A 19,767-nucleotide genomic window follows, 5' to 3' on the forward strand; every position below is an offset into this window, starting at 1 on the left:
TATATTCTATCTATTGCTCAAAGCTTTAAAAAAAAATAACTAAAAAAAAGGGAATCCCACTTACGAAACACCTCTCAAAAAGCTTTCTAGCTCAGGGGATGTACAACCTCTGACAACCAGAAAGTATACTGTGCTGTTGAAAAGCACAGCCAGAGAATTAAGTAAGATGTGGTTCTGTAAAAACAACCAGGAGAGAGAGTGAGGAAGCAAGTATACCCACCCAAACCACAAATCAAAGGTGCTTCTGTGATATTTTCACCAAAATGTCATTACAAAACCCAGGGAAGGCAAGGCAGATTCTATAAAAAGCAACACTTCTTTGGAGCGGCCCTAACTCTAGCTGGGATGGAATTCAATGTGATGGTGACAAACGCCCCCAGGCTCACTGCCCACCAGCACCAAATGAGGCCCCATTGCTCAGAGCCTGTCCTTCAATCTCCTGGTTCCAGCTCAAAATCCCTTTCAACGTACAGGGCTTTACACTTTATAATGTCCTTTTATATCCATAGCTTCATCTGTCTTTCCTCCTACTGTTGGCTCCAGCTACAATGTGCTAATCATGAAATCAGCATCTCACAGCACATACAAATCACGCCTGATAGCATTGGGAACGGAGCGTCTGACTTTCGCAGAATTAGTATATTTTGTGTACAAGTGTGTCTTAAAAGTTTACCTAGTATTCCTTGAGTTTGAAATCTAGTCCATCATAGAACAATGACACCAGAAACTAACATAACATTGTAAATCAACTACACTTCAATTTAAAAAAAGAAAAAGAAAAAATGAGAAGTGACAGAGAAGTTAAAAGGAAAAGAAATGAACCCAATCCCATCACCCAGGGTCAATCCTCTCAGAAATGCTTCCTTCCCTTTCTCATATAAATATGCTCTATTCTACTCCTCTGAACCCTGCCTTTCTCATTCAACACTAACGTCCTTATATGCCAATGAATATATATCCTTCATCATATTGAATGGATGCAAAGATATGCATTGTAGGAATGTGAAGACTGCACTTTGAATATTCCCTAGACAGAGAATGGATTTGTTATTATTATAAAGTTCCTAATCGTTTGTTCCAGACAATTTGGGAATTCATCTTAGAATTTGATATATATATATAATGACAAGGAAAACTAAGCCAGAAATAGGGGACTTACAGATTTCATTTTCCATATTTTTCTTTTCTTTCAACCATGCATGGTCACTTGAGGTCCACGGTAAAGCATTCTGTACCGATCAGAGCCCAGTAACAGGCCAAGACTCAGTCTGGTAGGATACACTGGGGCCAAGTTTCAAGGAGCGAGGGTGCAAAAACCACAACAATTTTAGTGCTTTGTCTACTGTTACAAAGCTCTTTCACTATATTATTTCACTGTATCCTCAGTTTAAACTACAAAGATTTAAAAGTGTTTCTCATAGTTCTGTCATTTAAGTAGGTCATTCAAAAGCTTTGTTATATCTTCGCACCACCTCTGCTGTTATTTGCTTAATATTTTCCTTTAAATCAACTCACTTTTACAATTTGAATCTAACGTTTTCTGCAGCAGGAATACAAACTATGGACTTGATATGCTATTTTTTTCCTAATACATATTAAATAAATAAGGAAACATGTTTTGTTTTAAAGTTCACCCCTTATGCCCTGACTTCCATGCCACATGCCACCAAGGGGCACGTGCACCATCCTTTAGAAACCTGGTGTAAAAGTGAGAAGGTTCCCGTAACACGTGGAAAACAGCCCTGTCCCGGAAACCAGGAGACTTGGCTGGAGGCCTTGCCCTGCCACTCACAGGCGTGTGACTTGGGCCAGTCACTTACCTGCTCTGAGCCTGCTTCCTCATCCACAGACTAATGTCCTAACACTTGCCCTGAAACCACAGGACTGATGTGAACAGCGAACAAACTCATGAATGCTGAAGCCTGTTTGGAAAGCCCGAATGACCTCTCCACACATAAGGCTTTATAATAGATGATAAGGAATAACAGTAGAGTGTTTTATTCAGCCATGTTCATTCAGCATCTATTGATTGTGAGATTCTGTGTCCAATACAAAGAGGAGTCATACGTGGGCCAATACCCGTACATAAACTGAGTGCTATAGGAAGGATAGGCAATAAAAGCTAAATAACAGCGATCTTGACACTGGCTGCACATTGAAATCACCTGGAGAGTTTTGTTTTTTTCAAGCGACTTTATTTTTTTTTAGAGCAGCTTTAGGCTCACAGCAAAACTGAGTGGAAATATTTACAAAGATTTCCATGTATCCCCTGTCCCTACACATGCACGGCCTCCACATTATCAGTATCCATCACCAGAGTGGTACATTTGTTACAACTGATGAACCTACACTGACATATCGTTATCATCCAAAGTCCATCGTTTACATTAGGGTTCACTCTTGGTGTTTACATTCTATGGGTTTGGACAAAGTTACAATGACATGTATCCACCATTATAGCATCATACAGAGTAGTTTCACTGCCCTAAAAATCCTCTGTGCCCTGCTGTGCAACCCTCCGTCCCCCCAACCCCCGTCACCAATGATCTTTTTACTGTCTCCATAGTTTTGCCTTTTCCAGAAGGTTACCTAGTTGGAATCATAGAGTATGTAGCCTTTTCAGATTGGCTTCTTTCACTTAATACTATGCATTTAAATTTCCTCCATGTATTTTCACAGTTTGATACCTCATTTCTTTATAGCACTGAATAATATTCCATTGGAATATTGTGAGTAACATTTTATTGAACAAATATTATTCTACTGATAAACCATGGTTTATTTATCCATTCACAGACAAAAGGGATCTTGGCTGCTTCCAAGTTTTGGTAATTATGAATAAAGCTGCTATAAACATCCATGTGCAGGTTTTTTGTGTGGATGTAAGTTTTCAACTCCTTTGGGTAAATACCAAGCAGGGCAAATACTAGATTATACGGTATGTTTAGTTTTGTAAGAAACCACCAAAGTGCCTTCCAAAGTGGCTGTGCCGTTTTACATTCCTACCAGCAATGGATGAGACGTCCTTTTGCCCTACATCCTTGCCAGCATTTGGCATTGTCAGTGTTCTAGATTTCGGCCATTCTAATAGGTGTGTAGTGGTATCTCAATTATTGGGATTTTTTTTTGCATTGCCCTGATACTATTATAGTATATGATGTGGAACATCTTTGCATATACTTATTTGCCATCTGTCTGTCTTCTTTGGTGAGGTGTCTGCCAGTCTTTGGTACACTTGTAGAGCTTTTAAAACTATCAATGCCCAGGTCACCCTCCAGAACAGTGTCAACTACATGTGTGTAGGACCTGTGTGCTCACACTCAGCCCCACACTTACAAGGTGCTGCACTTGGTTTGATGCTCTGTTGTCACTGCCTTAACATTCTTAACACTTTTTCAACAAAGGCCCCCACTTTTTCATTTTGTACTGGACCCGACAAATTGTATAGCCTTGTCCTACCCAATGACTCTGTTTATCTGGCCTGGAGAGCACCTGGGCATTGAATTTTTTTTAAGTCTTCAGGTGATTCTAATGTGCATCCAAGGTTAGAAACCTCTGGAACAGAGGTTGCTTAACCTCAGCACTACTGATATTTTGGACTGGATAATTCTTTGTGATGGGGGCTGTCCTGTGCATTATGGGATGTTTAGCAGCATCCTGGCTTTTACCCACTACGCCCCCCGCCCAGTGTGACAACTAAAAATGTCTTCAGACATTGCCAAATGTCCCCTGGGGGACAAAATTGCCCTGACTGAATCACTGCTCTAAAAAACAGAAAAAAAACAAATCTCGTTAGGCTCAGCTGATTAAATCCATGGTGTGCAGAATTGGAAAACTAGCTATTTCAACTGAAATTACAAGAAAGAGTAGCTTCTTTCAATCAGTATCAGAAAGGTTGACAGCTTTCTATTCCTTTTTACTGTTTGCAAGGCTTTTGGGGCAAGTTTCAAACCTTATCTTAAATTAAAATTAAACAGGTGTTTGCTAAACAGCTACTAAGCTGCTCCAACAAAAGAAACTATATCAAAGGCTATGCACCCCACCACCACCACCCTGGCCCCTGCTCCAAGAAAGAGAGTGAGATTGAGAGAGAGAGAGGGAGAGCCTCAGAGAGTCAAGAATTCACAGCAATCCAGTGCTACCATTTTCCATGGATCACATTTCTTTTGATACAAGTCAGCTCTGACCAATAGTGCTACTAAATCATGCTCTAAAGAAAAGTACTTGCAGAGCCTAAAATATCCTCCAATAATAAAGTGGATGTTTGTTGGGACCTTAAAGTCAATCAAGAGGCCAAGGCCTAAGGTAAAAAAAAAATTAAAAAAAATAAGAGCTTTCCTGCTGGGAAGAGGGCAAAATGTACCCGACCTCAGGACCACCATCCAAAGGCCTGCTCACAAATTGGAAGTAGGGCAAAGGATGGCGACAGGCCAGGTTAGCTTTTAAATCTACATAGAAATCACACGTAGAAATCAAGGCTTCCATCTTTTCGAAAAGTGACTAATGTGGCTTTTCATCCTTTCTTCTTAGAGTCAGTGTTCTCTCCCCAGGGAGACACCTATGAATCCTACCCGCAGTAAAAATTGCCTGAAATTGTATACTAATGGCTTAAAACCCGGAGGATGTTTATTATGTTGTCTCTAACGTGCACTTCAAGTTTGGTTTCAGAACAAATGTATTAAACAGCAAATATAGGCTGGTAGGTAGTATTCTTACTTGAACTGCTGAGATATATGACTGTATTAGGCATCCACATGTGTACCTATAAATTTTATTTAATCTGAAGGTGCTTTTTTAATTTTCTATAGCAGCTCATTATATTCCAGGATAAGAGCAATCCACAACTCATCTATTATTATTAAAATAATTTTTACATAGAATGATTTTATATATATAAGAATTTTATATTTTCTCATCATCCCTGAAGATGGTATTTTTTAAAGCTCGTTTAGTCATTATAGCACCAACAGCCACTTGTGTAGAGCACATACTGTGTGCCAGGCTCTCTCTAAGCCACTGGTAATGATATCTTCTTTCATTTAACCCTCACTTCCACTCCAAGTTATAATCAGTGTTAGTTCAAGTGCACTGGCTGTTGTTTGGTCATTCATTTTAGAGACGAGAAAATCCAGACTGAGAAAAGTATAGGAAGTTGCCCTAGGCCACAAGCTAGGGAAGTGTCAGAGCCAGGGTTCTGACCCCAGAACCAGCTACATTCAAAGGCCCCTTCAGCCCACTGTACCACGGTGCCTGTCATGATCATCTTGGGTTGTTTTCTGATAAAGTGGTAAATACAAAATGCCAGTTCTTGGCATGATATCATCAGAAGTACTTTCGTAATCGATCACATCAATGTATTGACATAGAGATGTAGATTTGTATTACATAATCTAGAAGATCAATCACAGGTACACTGATGCTGAACTACAACAGTTAGATGGTGGCAAGATCATGGCTCAGGGTTTGTTTTTTTTTTTTTTTTTTTTTTTTTTGCGGTACGCTGGCCTCTCACTGTTGTGGCCTCTCCCGTTGCGGAGCACAGGCTCCGGACACGCAGGCTCGGCAGCCATGGCTCACGGGCCCAGCCGCTCCGCCGCATGTGGGATCTTCCCGGACTGGGGCAAGAACCCGTGTCCCCTGCATCAGCAGGCAGACTCCCGACCACTGCGCCACCAGGGAAGCCCATGGCTCAGTTTTAGAATGCATGACGGTCGTGCTCAACATCTAGAAATTTATCCATTGACTTCTAGGTTAAAGCAGTGGTGAGTTTGAGTTGATCATGAACTTCAGGTACTGGTAGCACGCACCCTTTCAAGTATCCGTCACCCCTCACCTGTGGTTTGTCAGACCACATCTCTCACTTACATGCTAGAAGGACAAGCTCAGTGGCACTCACAGACACGCTAACCAGAAGCCCCATCTGACTGCAGTGCATACAGATGTCTAGTATTTCATAACATTTTATCATAGAACTTCTTGCAGAACAGCAATTTGCTCAGAAAAGAACCAGATGTGGGTCTAGGACAAAGCTTTAAGCATCACTGGATTGAGGATCTCACCATCACTCCCCTCCCTTTCTGCTCTGAGGCATGCTGACTCTGCACAGGACACATGAATATGCCAAAAGCATTTAGGTTTAAGCATTTTATGGGTACTTAGGGACTCCTGCCTAGGGTGGGTGCTCTAAATCAGAAGATTCTATATAAGCACTGGTAATAGAAACCTAATATAAGAAGGTTTCTGAGTTCAAAAGAAAACCAACGTGCTGCCTGACAGATTCTGCTGTCGAGGTGAAACCCCTCCTGTACCACTGCATCTGTCTTCCCGAAGTGAATCTCTTCTTACTTGGTGACAAAATTGCAGAGATTGCAAAAACTCACGTCTTTCAGTCCCAATGTCACAGCCCAGTGGGTGAGATTAAAAAATAAAAAAGGAGCTCTCATTAGATGACATGGCAAGGCCCCCAGAGCCCAGCAGACGGATGGTTCCTGCAGCACACAGCCAGCTCCCCTCAGGATAAGGCACTATTTTGAAGCCTCCCGTCACTTTTCTATTTGAAGGTACAGGTTTGAGTGTGAGGTCCCAATACCTAAGTGAGAACATAAAGCAGTTGGAGTCTAACACCATCTGGAAAGCCTTAGGAGGTTCACATTACCTTCGCACCTGCCACAGAGAAGAAAAATCAACTCTGGTTTTTAGAAGGGACTGAAGCCATTTAGGTCTTTCTGGATTTATTCCCCCGGCAGCCCTGGCAGAGCACATCACCATCCGAGTCCTACCCTCTTCCCTCTTTACATTTTCCCTTTAAAGAGACTGATAGGGGGCTTCCCTGGTGGCACAGCAGTTGAGAGTCCGCCTGCCGATGCAGCGGACACGGGTTCGTGTCCCGGTCTGGGAAGATCCCACATCCCGTGGAGCGGCTGGGCCTGTGAGCCATGGCCGCTGAGCCTGCGCGTCCGGAGCCTGTGCTCCGTAACGGGAGAGGCCACAGCAGTGAGAGGCCCGCGTACCGCAAAAAAAAAAAAAAAAAAAAAAAAGAGACTGATAGGAAGATATCCAACCCTAAAAGTACCAGATGAAGCTCCACCCACTGTTCTCTACCACTGAGTCACTGAGGTAGTGCCCTGCAAATATGACAACATCCCTGCAAACTCACTGAGAGAAGTTACATCAACTCAAGTTCCAGGTGTTAGAGATGAGAGCCAGACCACGAGCAGTCATGCACACAAATTGTCACCAGGAATCAGCGAAGAAAGTACAACACTTCCAACAGCTTTCTCTGGTTCAGATCACCGGCTAAGGGCCCTGGGACTTCAACATCAAGCTCGCTGTGCAAAGGCATACTGTAAGAGCCACTGTTCTAGACGGTGGCATAGGAAAGAATTATGTGGACTCCATCCTCACCCTCTGGTGCTTAGAATTGCCCCATCCTTCTTCCTATCTTCATAACTTTACATTAAATGATACATGTTATGGAAGGCTTGATTGCTGCATGTAAGGCTGAACACACTGGGCTTATTACACTATGAGTGAATTTAAGGAGAAAGGTATTTTATTTATAGCACCACTGTATCACAATTTAATTTCCTTCTTACCATGGCAACATGAGGCAACACGCACAAATTCTGCATTGGTGGAATCTCACCAATAAAACATATTTAGAATCCTCCTTTGGGGGAGCTTAGCTGATAAACTGTGTCTACCCCAAAGCAATACAAATTCTTTTTTTTTAATTTAATTTTATTTATTTTTTAATACAGCAGGTTCTTATTAGTTATCCATTTTATACACATCAGTGTATACATGTCAATCACAATCTTGCAGTTCATCACACCACCACCACCCACTGCTACTATCCCCCCTTGGTGTCCATACGTCTGTTCTCTACATCTGTGCCTCAATTTCTGCCCTGCAAACCGGTTCATCTGTACCATTTTTCTAGGTTCCACATATATGCATTAATATACGATATTTGTTTTTCTCTTTCTGACTTACTTCACTCTGTATGACAGTCTCTAGATCCATCCACATCTCTACAAATGACCCAGTTTCGTTCCTTTCTATGGCTGAGTAACATTCCATTGTATATATGGACCACAGCTTCTTTATCCATTCGACTGTCAGTGGGCATTTAGGTTGCTTCCATGACCTGGCTATTGTAAATAGTGCTGCAATGAACATTGGAGTGCATGTGTCTTTTTGAATTATGGTTTTCTCTGGGTATATGCCCAGTAGTGGGATTGCTGGGTCATATGGTAATTCTATTTTTAGCTTTTTAAGGAACCTCCAAACTGTTCTCCATAGTGTTGTATCAGTTGACATTCCCACCAACAGTGCAAGAGGGTTCCTTTTTCTCCACACTCTCTCGAGCATTTGTTGCTTGTAGATTTTCTGATGATGCCCATTCTAACTGGTGTGAGGTGATACCTCATTGTAGTTTTGATGTGTATTTCTCTAAAAATTAGTGATGTTGAGCAGTTTTTCATGTGCCTCTTGGCCATCTGTATGTCTTCGTTGGAGAAATGTCTATTTAGGTCTTCTGCCAATTTTTTGATTGGGTTGTTCATTTTTTTAATATTGAGCTGCATGAGCTGCTTGTAAATTTTGGAGATTAATCCTTTGTCTATTGATTCGTTTGCAAATATTTTCTCCCATTCTGAGGGTTGTCTTTTCATCTTGTTTGTAGTTTCCTTTGCTTTGCAAAGGCTTTTAAGTTTCATTAAGTCCCATTTGTTTATTTTTGGGTTTTTTTCCATTACTCTAGGAGGTGGATCAAAAAAGATCTTGCTGTAATTTATGTCAAAGAGTGTTCTTCCTAAGTTTTCCTCTAAGGGTTTTATAGTGCCCAGTCTTATATTTAGATCTCTAATCCATTTTGAGTTTATTTTTGTGTACGGTGTTAGGGAGTGTTCTAATTTCATTCTTTTATGTGTAGCTGTCCAGTTTTCCCAGCACCACTTATTGAAGAGACTGTTTTTTCTCCATTGTATATCCTTGCTTCCTTTGTCATAGATTAGTTGACCATAGGTGCATTGGTTTACCTCTGGGCTTTCTATCCTGTTCCATTGATCTATATTTCTGTTTTTGGACCAGTACCATAATGTCTTGATTACTGTAGCCTTGTAGTATAGTCTGAAGTCAGGGAGTCTGATTCCTCAAGCTTCGTTTTTTCTCCCTCATGACTGCTTTGGCTATTCAGGGTCTTTTGTGTCTCCAAACAAATTTTAAGATTTTTTGTTCTACTTCTGTAAAAAACGCCATTGGTAATTTGATAGGGATTGCACTGATTCTGTAGATTGCTCTGGGTAGTATAGTCACTTTCACAATATTGATTCTTCCAATCCAAGAACATGGTATATCTCTCCATCTGTTTGTATCATCTTTAATTTCTGTCATCAGTGTCTTATAGTTTTCTGCATACAGGTCTTTTGTCTCCTTAGGTAGGTTTATTCCTAGGTATTTTATTCTTTTTGTTGCAGTGGTAAATGGGAGTGTTTCCTTAATTTCTCTTTCAGGTTTTTCATCATTAGTGTATAGGAATGCAAGAGATTTCTACACATTAATTTTGTATCCTGTAACTTTGCCAAATTCATTGATTAGCTCTAGTAGTTTTCTGGTGGCATCTTTAGGATTCTCTATGTATAGTATCATGTCATCTGCAAACAGTGACAGTTTTACATCTTCTTTTCCAATGTGTATTCCTTTTATTTCTTTTTCTTCTCTGATTGCCGTGGCTAGGACTTCCAAAACTATGCTGAATAATAGTGGCGAAAGCGGATATCTTTCTCTTTTTCCTGATCTTAGAGGAAATGCTTTCAGTTTTTCACTGCTGAGAATGATGTCTGCTGTGGGTTTGTCGTATATGGCCTTTATTATGTTGAGGTAGGTTCCCTCTATGCCCACCTTCTGGAGAGTTTTTATCATAAATGGGTGTTGAATTTTGTCAAAAGCTTTTTCTGCACCTATTGAGATGATTGTATGGTTTTTATTCTTCAGTTTGTTAATACAGTGTATCACATTGACTGATATGCATATATTGAAGAATCCTTGCATCCCTGGGATAAATCCCACTTGATCACGGTGTATGATCCTTTTAATGCGTTGCTGGATTCTGTTTGCTAGTATTTTGTTGAGGATTTTTGCATCTATATTCATCAGTGATATTGGTCTGTAATTTTCTTTTTTTGTAGTGTCTTGTCTGGTTTTGGTATCAGGGTGATGGTGGCCTCATAGAATGAGTTTGGGAGTGTTCCTTCCTCTGCAATTTTTTGTAAGAGTTTGAGAAGGATGTATGTTAGCTCTTCTCTAAATGTTTGTTAGAATTCACCTGTGAAGCCATCTGGTCCTGGACTTCTGTTTGTTGGAAGATTTTTAATCAGTTTCAATATCAGTGCTTGTGATTGGTCTGTTCATATTTTCTATTTCTTCCTGGTTCAGTCTTGGAAGGTTATACCTTTCTAAGAATTTGTCCATTTCTTCCAGGTTGTTCATTTTATTGGCATAGAGTTGCTTGTAGTAGTCTCTTGGGATGCTTTGTATTTCTGCTGTGTCTGTTGTAACTTCTCCTTTTTCATTTCTAATTTTATTGATTTGAGTCCTCTCCCTCTTTTTCTTGATGAGTCTGGCTACTGATTTATCAATTTTTTTTTATCTTCTCAAAGAACCAGCTTTTAGTTTTATTGATCTTTGCTACTGTTTTCTTTGTTTCTATTTCATTTATTTCTGCTCTGATCTTTATGATTTCTTTCCTTCTACTAACTTTGGATTTTGTTTGTTCTTCTTTCTCTAGTTACTTTAGGTGTAAGGTTAGATTATTTATTTGAGATTTTTCTTGTTTCTTGAGGTAGGCTTGTATTGCTATAAACTTCCCTCTTAGAACTGCTTTTGCTGCATCCCATAGGTTTTGGATCATTGTGTTTTCATTTTAATTTCTCTCTAGGTATTTTTTGATTTCCTCTTTGCTTTCTTCAGTGGTCTCTTGGTTATTTAGTAATGTATTATTTAGCCTCCATGTGTTTGTGCTATTTACGGGTTTTTTTCCCCCTGTAATTGATTTCTAATCTCATAGCGTTGTGGTCAGAAAGGATGCTTGATACGATTTCAATTTTCTTAAATTTACCGAGGCTTGATTTGTGACCCCAGATGTGAACTATCCTGGAGAATGTTCTGTGTACACTTGAGAAGAAAGTATAATCTGCTCTTTTTGGATGGAATGTCTTATAAATATCAATTAAATCTATCTGGTCTATTGTGTCATTTAAAACTTGTGTTTCCTTATTAATTTTCTGTTTGGATGATCTGTCCATTGGTGTAAATGAGGTGTTAAAGTCCCTCACTATTATTGTGTTACTGTCGATTTCCTCTTTTATACCTGTTAGCAGTTGCCTTACGTACTGAGGTGCCTCCTATGTTGGGTGCGTATATATTTATAATTGTTGTATCTTCTTCTTGGATTGATCCCTTGATCATTATGTAGTGTCCTCCCTTGTCTCTTGTAACATTCTTTATTTTAAAGTCTATTTTAGCTGGTACGAGTATTGCTACTCCCGCTTTCTTTTGATTTCCATTTGCATGGAATATCTTCTTCCATCCCCTCACTTTCAGTCTGTATGTGTCCTTAGGTCTGAAGTGGGTCTCTTGTAGACAGCATATATATGGGTCTTGTTTTTGTATCCATTCAGTGAGCCTGTGCCTTTGGTTGGAGCATTTATTCCACTCACATTTAAGGTAATTATCGATATGTATGTTCCTATGACCATTTTCTTAATTGTTATGGGTGTGTTTTAGTAGGTCCTTTTCTTCTCTTGCGGTTCCCACTTAGAGAAGTTCCTTTAGTATTTGTTGTAGAGTTGGTTTGGTGGTGCTGAATTCTCTTAGCTTTTGCTTGTCTGTAAAGCTTTTGATTTCTCCATCAAATCTGAATGAGATCCTTGCCTGGTAGAGTAATCTTGGTTGTAGGTTCTTCCCTTTCATCACTTTAAATATATCATGCCACTCCCTTCTGGCTTGAAGAGTTTCTGCCTAGAAATCAGTTGTTAACCTTATGGGAGTTCCCTTGTATGTTATTTGTCATTTTTCCCTTGTTGCTTTCAATAATTATTCTTTGTCTTTAATTTTTGTCAATTTGATTACTATGTGTCTCAGCATGTTTCTCCTTGGGTTTATCCTGCCTGGGACTCTCTGCACTTCCTGGACTTGAGCAGCTATTTCCTTTCCCATGTTAGGGAAGTTTTCAACTATAATCTCTTCAAATATTTTCTAGGGTCCTTTCTCTCTCTCTTCTCCTTCTGGGACCCCTATAATGCGAATGTTGTTGCGTTTAATGTTGTCCCAGAGGTCTCTTAGGCTGTCTTCATTTCTTTTCATTCTTTTTCTTTATTCTGTTCCACAGCAGTGGATTCCACCATTCTGTCTTCCAGGTCACTTATCCCTTCTTCTGCCTCAGTTATTCTGCTATTGATTCCTTCTAGTGTATTTTTCATTTCAGTTATTGTATTGATCATCTCTTTGTTTGTTCCTTAATTCTTCTAGGTGTTTGTTCTTTATTTCTTATAGGTCTTTGTTAAACATTTCTTGCGTCTTCTCGATCTCTGCTTCCATTTTTTTTCCGAGGTCCTGGATCATCTTCACTATCATTATTCTGAATTCTTTTCCTGGAAAGTTGCCTATCTCCACTTCATTTAGTTGTTCTTCTGGGGTTTTATCTTGTTCCTTCATCTGGTACATAGCCCTCTGCCTTTTCATCTTGTCTATCTTTCTGTGAATGTGGTTTTTGTTCCACAGGCTGCAGGATTGTAGTTCTTCTTTCTTCTGCTGTCTGCCCTCTGGTGATGAGGCTATCTAAGGGGCTTGTGCAACCTTCCTGATGGGTGGGGCTGAGTGCCCTCCCTGTTGGTTGTTTGGTCTGAGGCAACCCAACACTGGAGCCTACCTAATGGCAGACTCTGGGAGGGCTCATGCCAAGGAGTACTTCCCAGAACTGCTGCTGCCAGTGTCCTTGTCCCCACGGTGAGCCACAGCCACCCCCCACCTCTACAGGAGACCCTCCAACACTAGCAGGTAGGTCTGGTTCAGTCTCCTGTGGGGTCACTGCTCCTTCCCCTGGGTCCCGATGCGCACACTACTTTGTGTGTGCCCTCCAAGAGTGGAGTCTCTGTTTCCCCGAGTCCTGTCAAAGTCCTGCAATCAAATCCCGCTAGGCTTCAAAGTTTGATTCCCTAGGAATTCCTCCGCCTGTTGCCAGACACCCAGGTTGGGAAGCCTGACGTGGGGCTCAGAACCTTCACTCAGGTGGGTGGACTTCTGTGGTATAAGTGTTCTCCAGTCTGTGAGTCACCCACCCAGAAGTTATGGGATTTGATTTTATTGTGATTGTGCCCCTCCTACCATCTCACTGTGGCTTCTCCTTTGTCTTTGGATGTGGGGTATCTTTTTTGGTGAGTTCCAGTGTCTTCCTGTCGATGACTGTTCAGTATTTAGCTGTGATTCCCGTGCCCTCGCAAGAGGGAGTGAGCGCACATCCTTCTACTCCACCATCTTGAACTTGCAATACAAATCCTTAACAGAAGCTTCCAGTCAAACAGATTACATGGTGCTCAGAGGAATGAAAGAGGCATGATATTTGGCTGGGTTCCATTGGGAGGTGCTCAGTTTTGGTTTTGTGGGACTCCCTTTAAACCAGGTATGTCCTCAGCTGTAATCCGAAGGCTCACCCCTTGGAGTGAAAACCCAAAGTACTGTGACAGACATTTTCCTCTTGACCAGAATCTCTCAAGGCAAGCGGGACTCTGTCTGCTTAGTGTGGGGTCTCTGGATGGTCACTTTGGGTGCTGGAGATTGTTATATTTATGACTACTTCATTTTCCTCCTACTTTAATGAAATCTTGAGTAGCTTTGAGTTCAGGAAAGAAAACCATTGCATTGTTGCATAAAATCACAACAGTGTGGTGTCAGCCATTTGCAGAGTATGAATCTGAGCTCCTGTTGAATTTTGCCTATGTTACAAAGATTCCATGAAACAATATCATATATGACTACAGTCTATTACATCCACCCACACATAATTTACAGGAAATTTCATTTGTGTAAAATCAGCCAGAACATCGACCTGAAGTTCAAATGGAGTGGCTTTTTATTACAAACAGCCCTCAGTTTCCTAATTGGTTTATCCATGTGTTCCAACCTTAACAATCCCAAGTCATATGGATCATATTTTGATTACACATAACCTTAGTACAGGAGGTACCATCGCAAGAAGGCCTGAGAAAGAAAGAGCTTATTTTATAACTATGAATGGTGACAGTGTTCTTTGGAACTTGGGGGTGGCTCCTGGAACCTAAACACATGGGGCTGCGTCAATGGCACATCCTCTGTGCTTTATTTCCGACGTAGCCAGTGGGCGACTTGCCCCACGTTTGGTGTGTGAGAGGCTCATGTTATACTCAGCCCAGAGGGGCCGGTGCTGGTGTGGCAGACGAGCAACTCCTGCACTCACTATGAACATATCCAGACTGGGGTGCTGGGCTTGCACCCCTTTTTCCAACTATCAACTAAAATTGAAGTCATTTCTTTTCAACACAGTAATATAATTTTTCTCCAGTAGCTGAAGAGAAAAGCTGAAAGACAAAAGCACCTCTGATTCACCCACTCACCCACAACTGAAGAATTTAAACTCTAGAAAAAGGAAGAGATTTGAATACAACTATTGAGAAATCAGAATGTCAAGTTATTAGCCTTTAGTACTTGGGTTTACAAAACACGTGATCATTTTCTCAAAGCTCAATTTTCCACACAAAAGAATTTGCTCTTAAGCACACAGGATAACTTGAAGGACTGAGAAGAAAAGAGACAGAACTGAATCCTTTTGTTATGGGAAGACGTGCCAGGGCTGAGGGTCCAGAGCTCTCCCTGGCATCATGCGAAAATGAAGGGGATTTCCATGTAGCTCCTGTCTATCTCTTTAAGTAGAAAAAAAAATTTTTTTAACATTAATGAGTTTCAGTGGCATTAAAAAAAAAGTGCTTCCCTGCCTCTTCAAACAAAATGGGAGACATCATTAAGAAAAATACACTATAATATCGAGATACCCTCAGGGGCTACTGCAGTGTGCAGGACACTTTATTACGACACCTCCCAGAGTGGTGTTTTTGTGAATCTAATGCACTAACTTGAAAATTCAAGGCTGAATTGACAGTTGCCTGGAAAAACCAGATAACAAGCTGATTAAAACAGTGAACTTAAAATTATACGTAATATTAAACTAGTACCCTCAGCTCCAAGCACCTCTTCACAATTGATCTACACGTTAACATGCAGATATATGCATATCTGTGTGAGTGTGAGGGTGTGTGTGTTCCCCTTATTTCCCAGAAGCTTTTTTCTGTATTCAAAATATTCACTATTTCCATATTCTAAATAGTCTCTTTTTCCTATATTCTAAATGGTCAGTGCTGCCAGAATGACCACCTGCTGAATGAAATACTGTCCTACCTTGGGAACGGGGATAAATACACTCGTCAACCACAAAGACCACTCGACGTTCTCTTGTTCCACCCCTACATTTCTATTTCAGTTTATCTATTTATTCTCCACCCCTCTTCCAAACTGAACTGAGATGGTTCCACCTCCTCCGTGAGCCCATCCCCAAAATGTTTTAAAATACAACCCATGCAGAGGAAAACTGCAGCATCACCACCACACCATTCATAAATGCAAATTCATTCATGATGAAGCTTTCGTTTGAAATCTTCCTTCACACACTGCGCCCTGCACAGCTCCCAGAGCAACGCCAAGCCTCCAAGCTGCTTTTTGATCCTGATGCCATATCAGCATCTTTCACAACGTGGCCAAATCTTTATGTTCATCTGCATTCCCCTCTCCCCTTGCAGGTGGGCAGCATGCTGAAGACTCCCAAGTTACCTATTTGGCTGTGCAACATCAATGGAAATTACAGTGTCCTTTTTAGCACAAACAGGCAGCTGTTATCAGACTGGAAAGTGGAGTGCCTCTTTGATCTGTACTTCTACAGTGGCCAGCCCGCACAGAACAAGCCTGCGCACCTTACCATAGGCGAGCATTCCAGATCCCAAGTGCCCTGACCTTTAGTGTGCTCAGAGAGATGCAGCTACTGCCGGTTCACAGCTCATGCTAGCTCTACAGGAAGATGTAGAAGTGTGATCTCTGAAATGAAACCTAGGCATCAATCCCATGGGCCTAACCTAAGCCTTGTAACGTGGAAATTCTAAACCTGCTTTAAATAAGGGCAGGGGGTCTAGAAGTAGCACAGAGGAACCAACAACTTTTAGGTAAGAGAAAAAACAAAAGGTTGAGAGTCAGATTTCCAAAAAAGTCTTCCCTGGGGTCTTCTGTGAGCACAAGGCATGTAATGACCAAGGAAAGAACTAGAAAAACAAAGGGACAGGGGCAGGGGGGTTCCAACTGGTCTATTCTATCCCAAGAACAAACATCAGATGATCGATCATCCTGGGACACAGTAACAAAACTGAGAGGGCATTTGTGTTCAGATTAGTTCAAAAAGCATTTTTGAGGCCTACTAAGAGCCAGCCACTAGGAAACCAACGATAACGAAGGCACAGTCCCAGCAAACCTTAGAGGTTCTGCTCCAAGGGCAACCACAAAATCCATTTCAATTCCCACCATACTTTCTTTTTCTTTTTTCTTTTTTTTTTTTTTTTGCAGTATGCGGGCCTCTCACTGTTGTGGCCTCTCCCATTGCGAAGCACAGCCTCCGGACGTGCAGGCCCAGCAGCCACGGCTCATGGGCCCAGCCACTCCGCGGCATGTGGGATCCTCCCGGACCGGGGCACAAACCCGTGTCCCCTGCATTGGCAGGCGGACTCTCAACCACTGCGCCACCAGGGAAGCCCCCCACCACATTTTTTTAAACACATGAGGAAAAAAGACTAATCTTAAGATGTCTTTAAACACTGGCCTTTTGGACAAGGGAAAAACTATGGTGAGACTGGGAGGCTGTATCTGGTACCTCAGCACCATAGATGGAGCCTTGCTGATTTGATGTCTGACTCTTTGCATTTAGTATCACAGGTCTGGTGTTAAGCAACTTTTCATTATTATGACTAAATTTGGAAAAGTATCTTAGTGACTGCTTTATCTGTGTAACTCCTAATTCTTTTTCTCTACTTATGAGAAATATCTATATAGATCTATAGATATACATGAGCCCATTTCGTTTAGTGGGACATTGACAATACATTCCTTAAAATATATTATTGTTTCTACTTTACTCTCTTCTTCGAGGAAAGCATCGTTTTTTGTTTTTGTTTTTATTAGCTCACATGCATGGCAAGCATTCTGTTCTGGGCACTGTATTGAAAACTTTACATACATTATCCCATTAAATTCTCCCAACAGTCATCTGAGGTAGATACTATGATATTTATTTTACATAGAGGAAACTGAAGTGGCCAAGAAATGATTTCTAATTGAGTAAATGAGGCTGAGAGATGTTAAGTACCCTCTCAAATGTCATTTGAGACCAACCTGGGCCTGGACCTCAGTTCTTGACTACTCATGAGAATACTTCGCCCTTCACCCCAAAATGCAAAGGTACTCCTGGAAGCATTGAGAAGTGGTAAGCTCTCTCTTTTCTTGTTTTTCCTGACAACAGCTGGTGACCTACACCCGGCTCTATGTGTCCCATCTGGTGCTGGACCATGCCATTACATGTCGTCAATATTCCGTTTCCAAAATCTACAACAACCCAGGTTATCATGGTCGTGTTTTGTATGGGGCGAGTCTAAATACCATCATCTACTAGAATCCCCCTCTGTTTACCCAGTTCTAGGAACACAGCTTGCTGAGCCCAACTCCTGCCCACCCATCCTACATTCCTTCCTTCCTGGCTTCCTCCAAAATGGTATACGTAGGCTGGGGTCTAAATGCTGGCTGTTTCCCCCCTCAGATACTCATTCCCATCACTGGGAAAGAGTCCGACATGAAGATGAACACAGGCTAGGAAGACGGTTTTCTCCAGTGGAGATGGCTATCAGAACCAAGTGGAGAGAGGCCACCATCAACTGGAATGGAACTGTTCCCCTTTACTAAAGAGAAAGCCAGGATGTGCAATGAAGTCTGAAGTGTCGGCACCGCTGGGATACAAAGCCTAAGTGGGGGAGAGACCATTTCACATCTACATTCCTCATTCCGAAGCCCCACCAAACCCCGCCCCCCATGAGCAATCTGTTCTTTCTTTGGTCCTCTATGAAGTGTCTGCAGTTGCTATATCAGTGCTGTAGGAGACATACAGGCCACTTACTGAAGCATCTGGAAGGTGTGTCCTCTATACTCACCTAGACTGGTGCCTTCATTTTTATTCAAAAGAGAAACTGAAGTCTCTTCCCTTCACGTTCTCTCCAAATGCCTCTCTTCTCGGTGTGATTCTCCCCGGGGATTATGGAAGCAGGGAGCTAGCTTTCATTTGGGGATGAAGTCATCAGTAATACATCATCAGATTTTTAGTTATGGCAAGAACTCAAGCCTTCTCAAAGATTTCCTGGTATGAAGAGCATTCCCTTCCAAGGTTACATTTTGAGTGCCCACATTAGCAAGTTCTTGTCATTAAAATAGTAAATGGGCTTGAAGTGGGGTCTATTCCTGGTAGGCTGGCTATTGCAGCTGGCTGGGAGTTCAAGCCATCAAGGAGAGCCCACAGAAGGAGAGATTCTTTCTATCAGTGCTACGTTTGCTTCGTTTCTTTATAAGCTGGATATAAATACATAGACGGACAAACAGATAAACTGAGAAAGAAGTCTGATTTCCAGACAAAATAAAATTATATACAAAAATAAAATGTCTTCTTATGTCATTGTTCAAGGGGGAAAACAATTCTTTTTAGAATATGATCTTTCCCTGTCCTGTTGAATGCTTACACTTTTTCTGTAGAAATACCCAGAGCAAGACACATATTCTTTCTAAAAGAAGCACACGGGGACCATCTAGACCTTTCTCCTACCCACCCCACTGGTCTACCGACTCAGAATTAGGGCTTTGTATTCACAAGCCAAAGGTTCGTTTGCAAAGAACAACTGGTCTGCACCCGTTGTCCAAATTAATTTGTTAAATGCATTTTCTGTTGGCTCAAAGAATAATGTTTCAACTTGAGAAGCATATAGAAAATGAAACTTCAAGGTGAATAATAAATTATGTCCAAAGAAAAAGGCAATATGGCTTGGATTGCTGATTACAGTATCCTTATCATTGATGCTTTTACTCGGGATTTTAAATACATTGGACAAGTGAGTGGATCCCTACAGACCCTCAGCATACTTCTTAGTCTTGGCAATATTGTGCTTTTCCTGAGGTGCGAGCCTGTTTTTGTTTTATGGACACTGACTTATTTCTAACCAAATATCCCTTTTGGTGTGGACTGCTGGAAAGCTTAGAGCCTAATGAGAACCATAGCAAGTGCATCGGTCAGAAACCTCCCAGCCACAAGTAAGAGATCCCACTCAAAGTGTCTCACACAGTAAGGACATTCCTTTCTAACAAAATGGTCCAGATAGGGGCCCATGATTCTCTTAGATCAACCACGGTTCATCCTCCAGGACTGAGCACAGGATACTCGGTATCAGAACATAATCAGGGCTCTGCAGAAGGAAGGAGGGCAGGATGACTGTTGTGCAGACAACCAGCAGTGTTGCCCGGCAGGATATTAGTCCCTACAAAAGGCATTTTTCAATTGGCCCCATTTCTGAATCTATTTTCTATCCTACCCTATTTTTCTTTTGA

At 41.4% G+C, this 19,767-nt stretch overlaps 1 protein-coding gene across 1 annotated transcript in view; it reads left to right on the forward strand.

The window, feature by feature from the left end:
• Positions 1-18,084, forward strand: part of MINDY4B (MINDY family member 4B) — a gene marked incomplete at both ends in the record, with an annotated part of 40,860 nt that extends 22,776 nt beyond the window's left edge. Inside the window, 2 exons of the mRNA XM_081235372.1 lie at positions 15,888-16,068; positions 17,942-18,084. Coding sequence (XP_081091498.1) covers positions 15,888-16,068; positions 17,942-18,084 — 324 coding nt within the window. The remainder of the gene's footprint in view (positions 1-15,887; positions 16,069-17,941) is intronic.
• Positions 18,085-19,767: the final 1,683 nt, after the last annotated feature.

The sequence above is a fragment of the Mesoplodon bidens genome, assembly GCF_964165515.1.
Source record: "Mesoplodon bidens genome assembly, chromosome: 5".
Lineage (NCBI taxonomy): Eukaryota > Metazoa > Chordata > Mammalia > Artiodactyla > Ziphiidae > Mesoplodon > Mesoplodon bidens.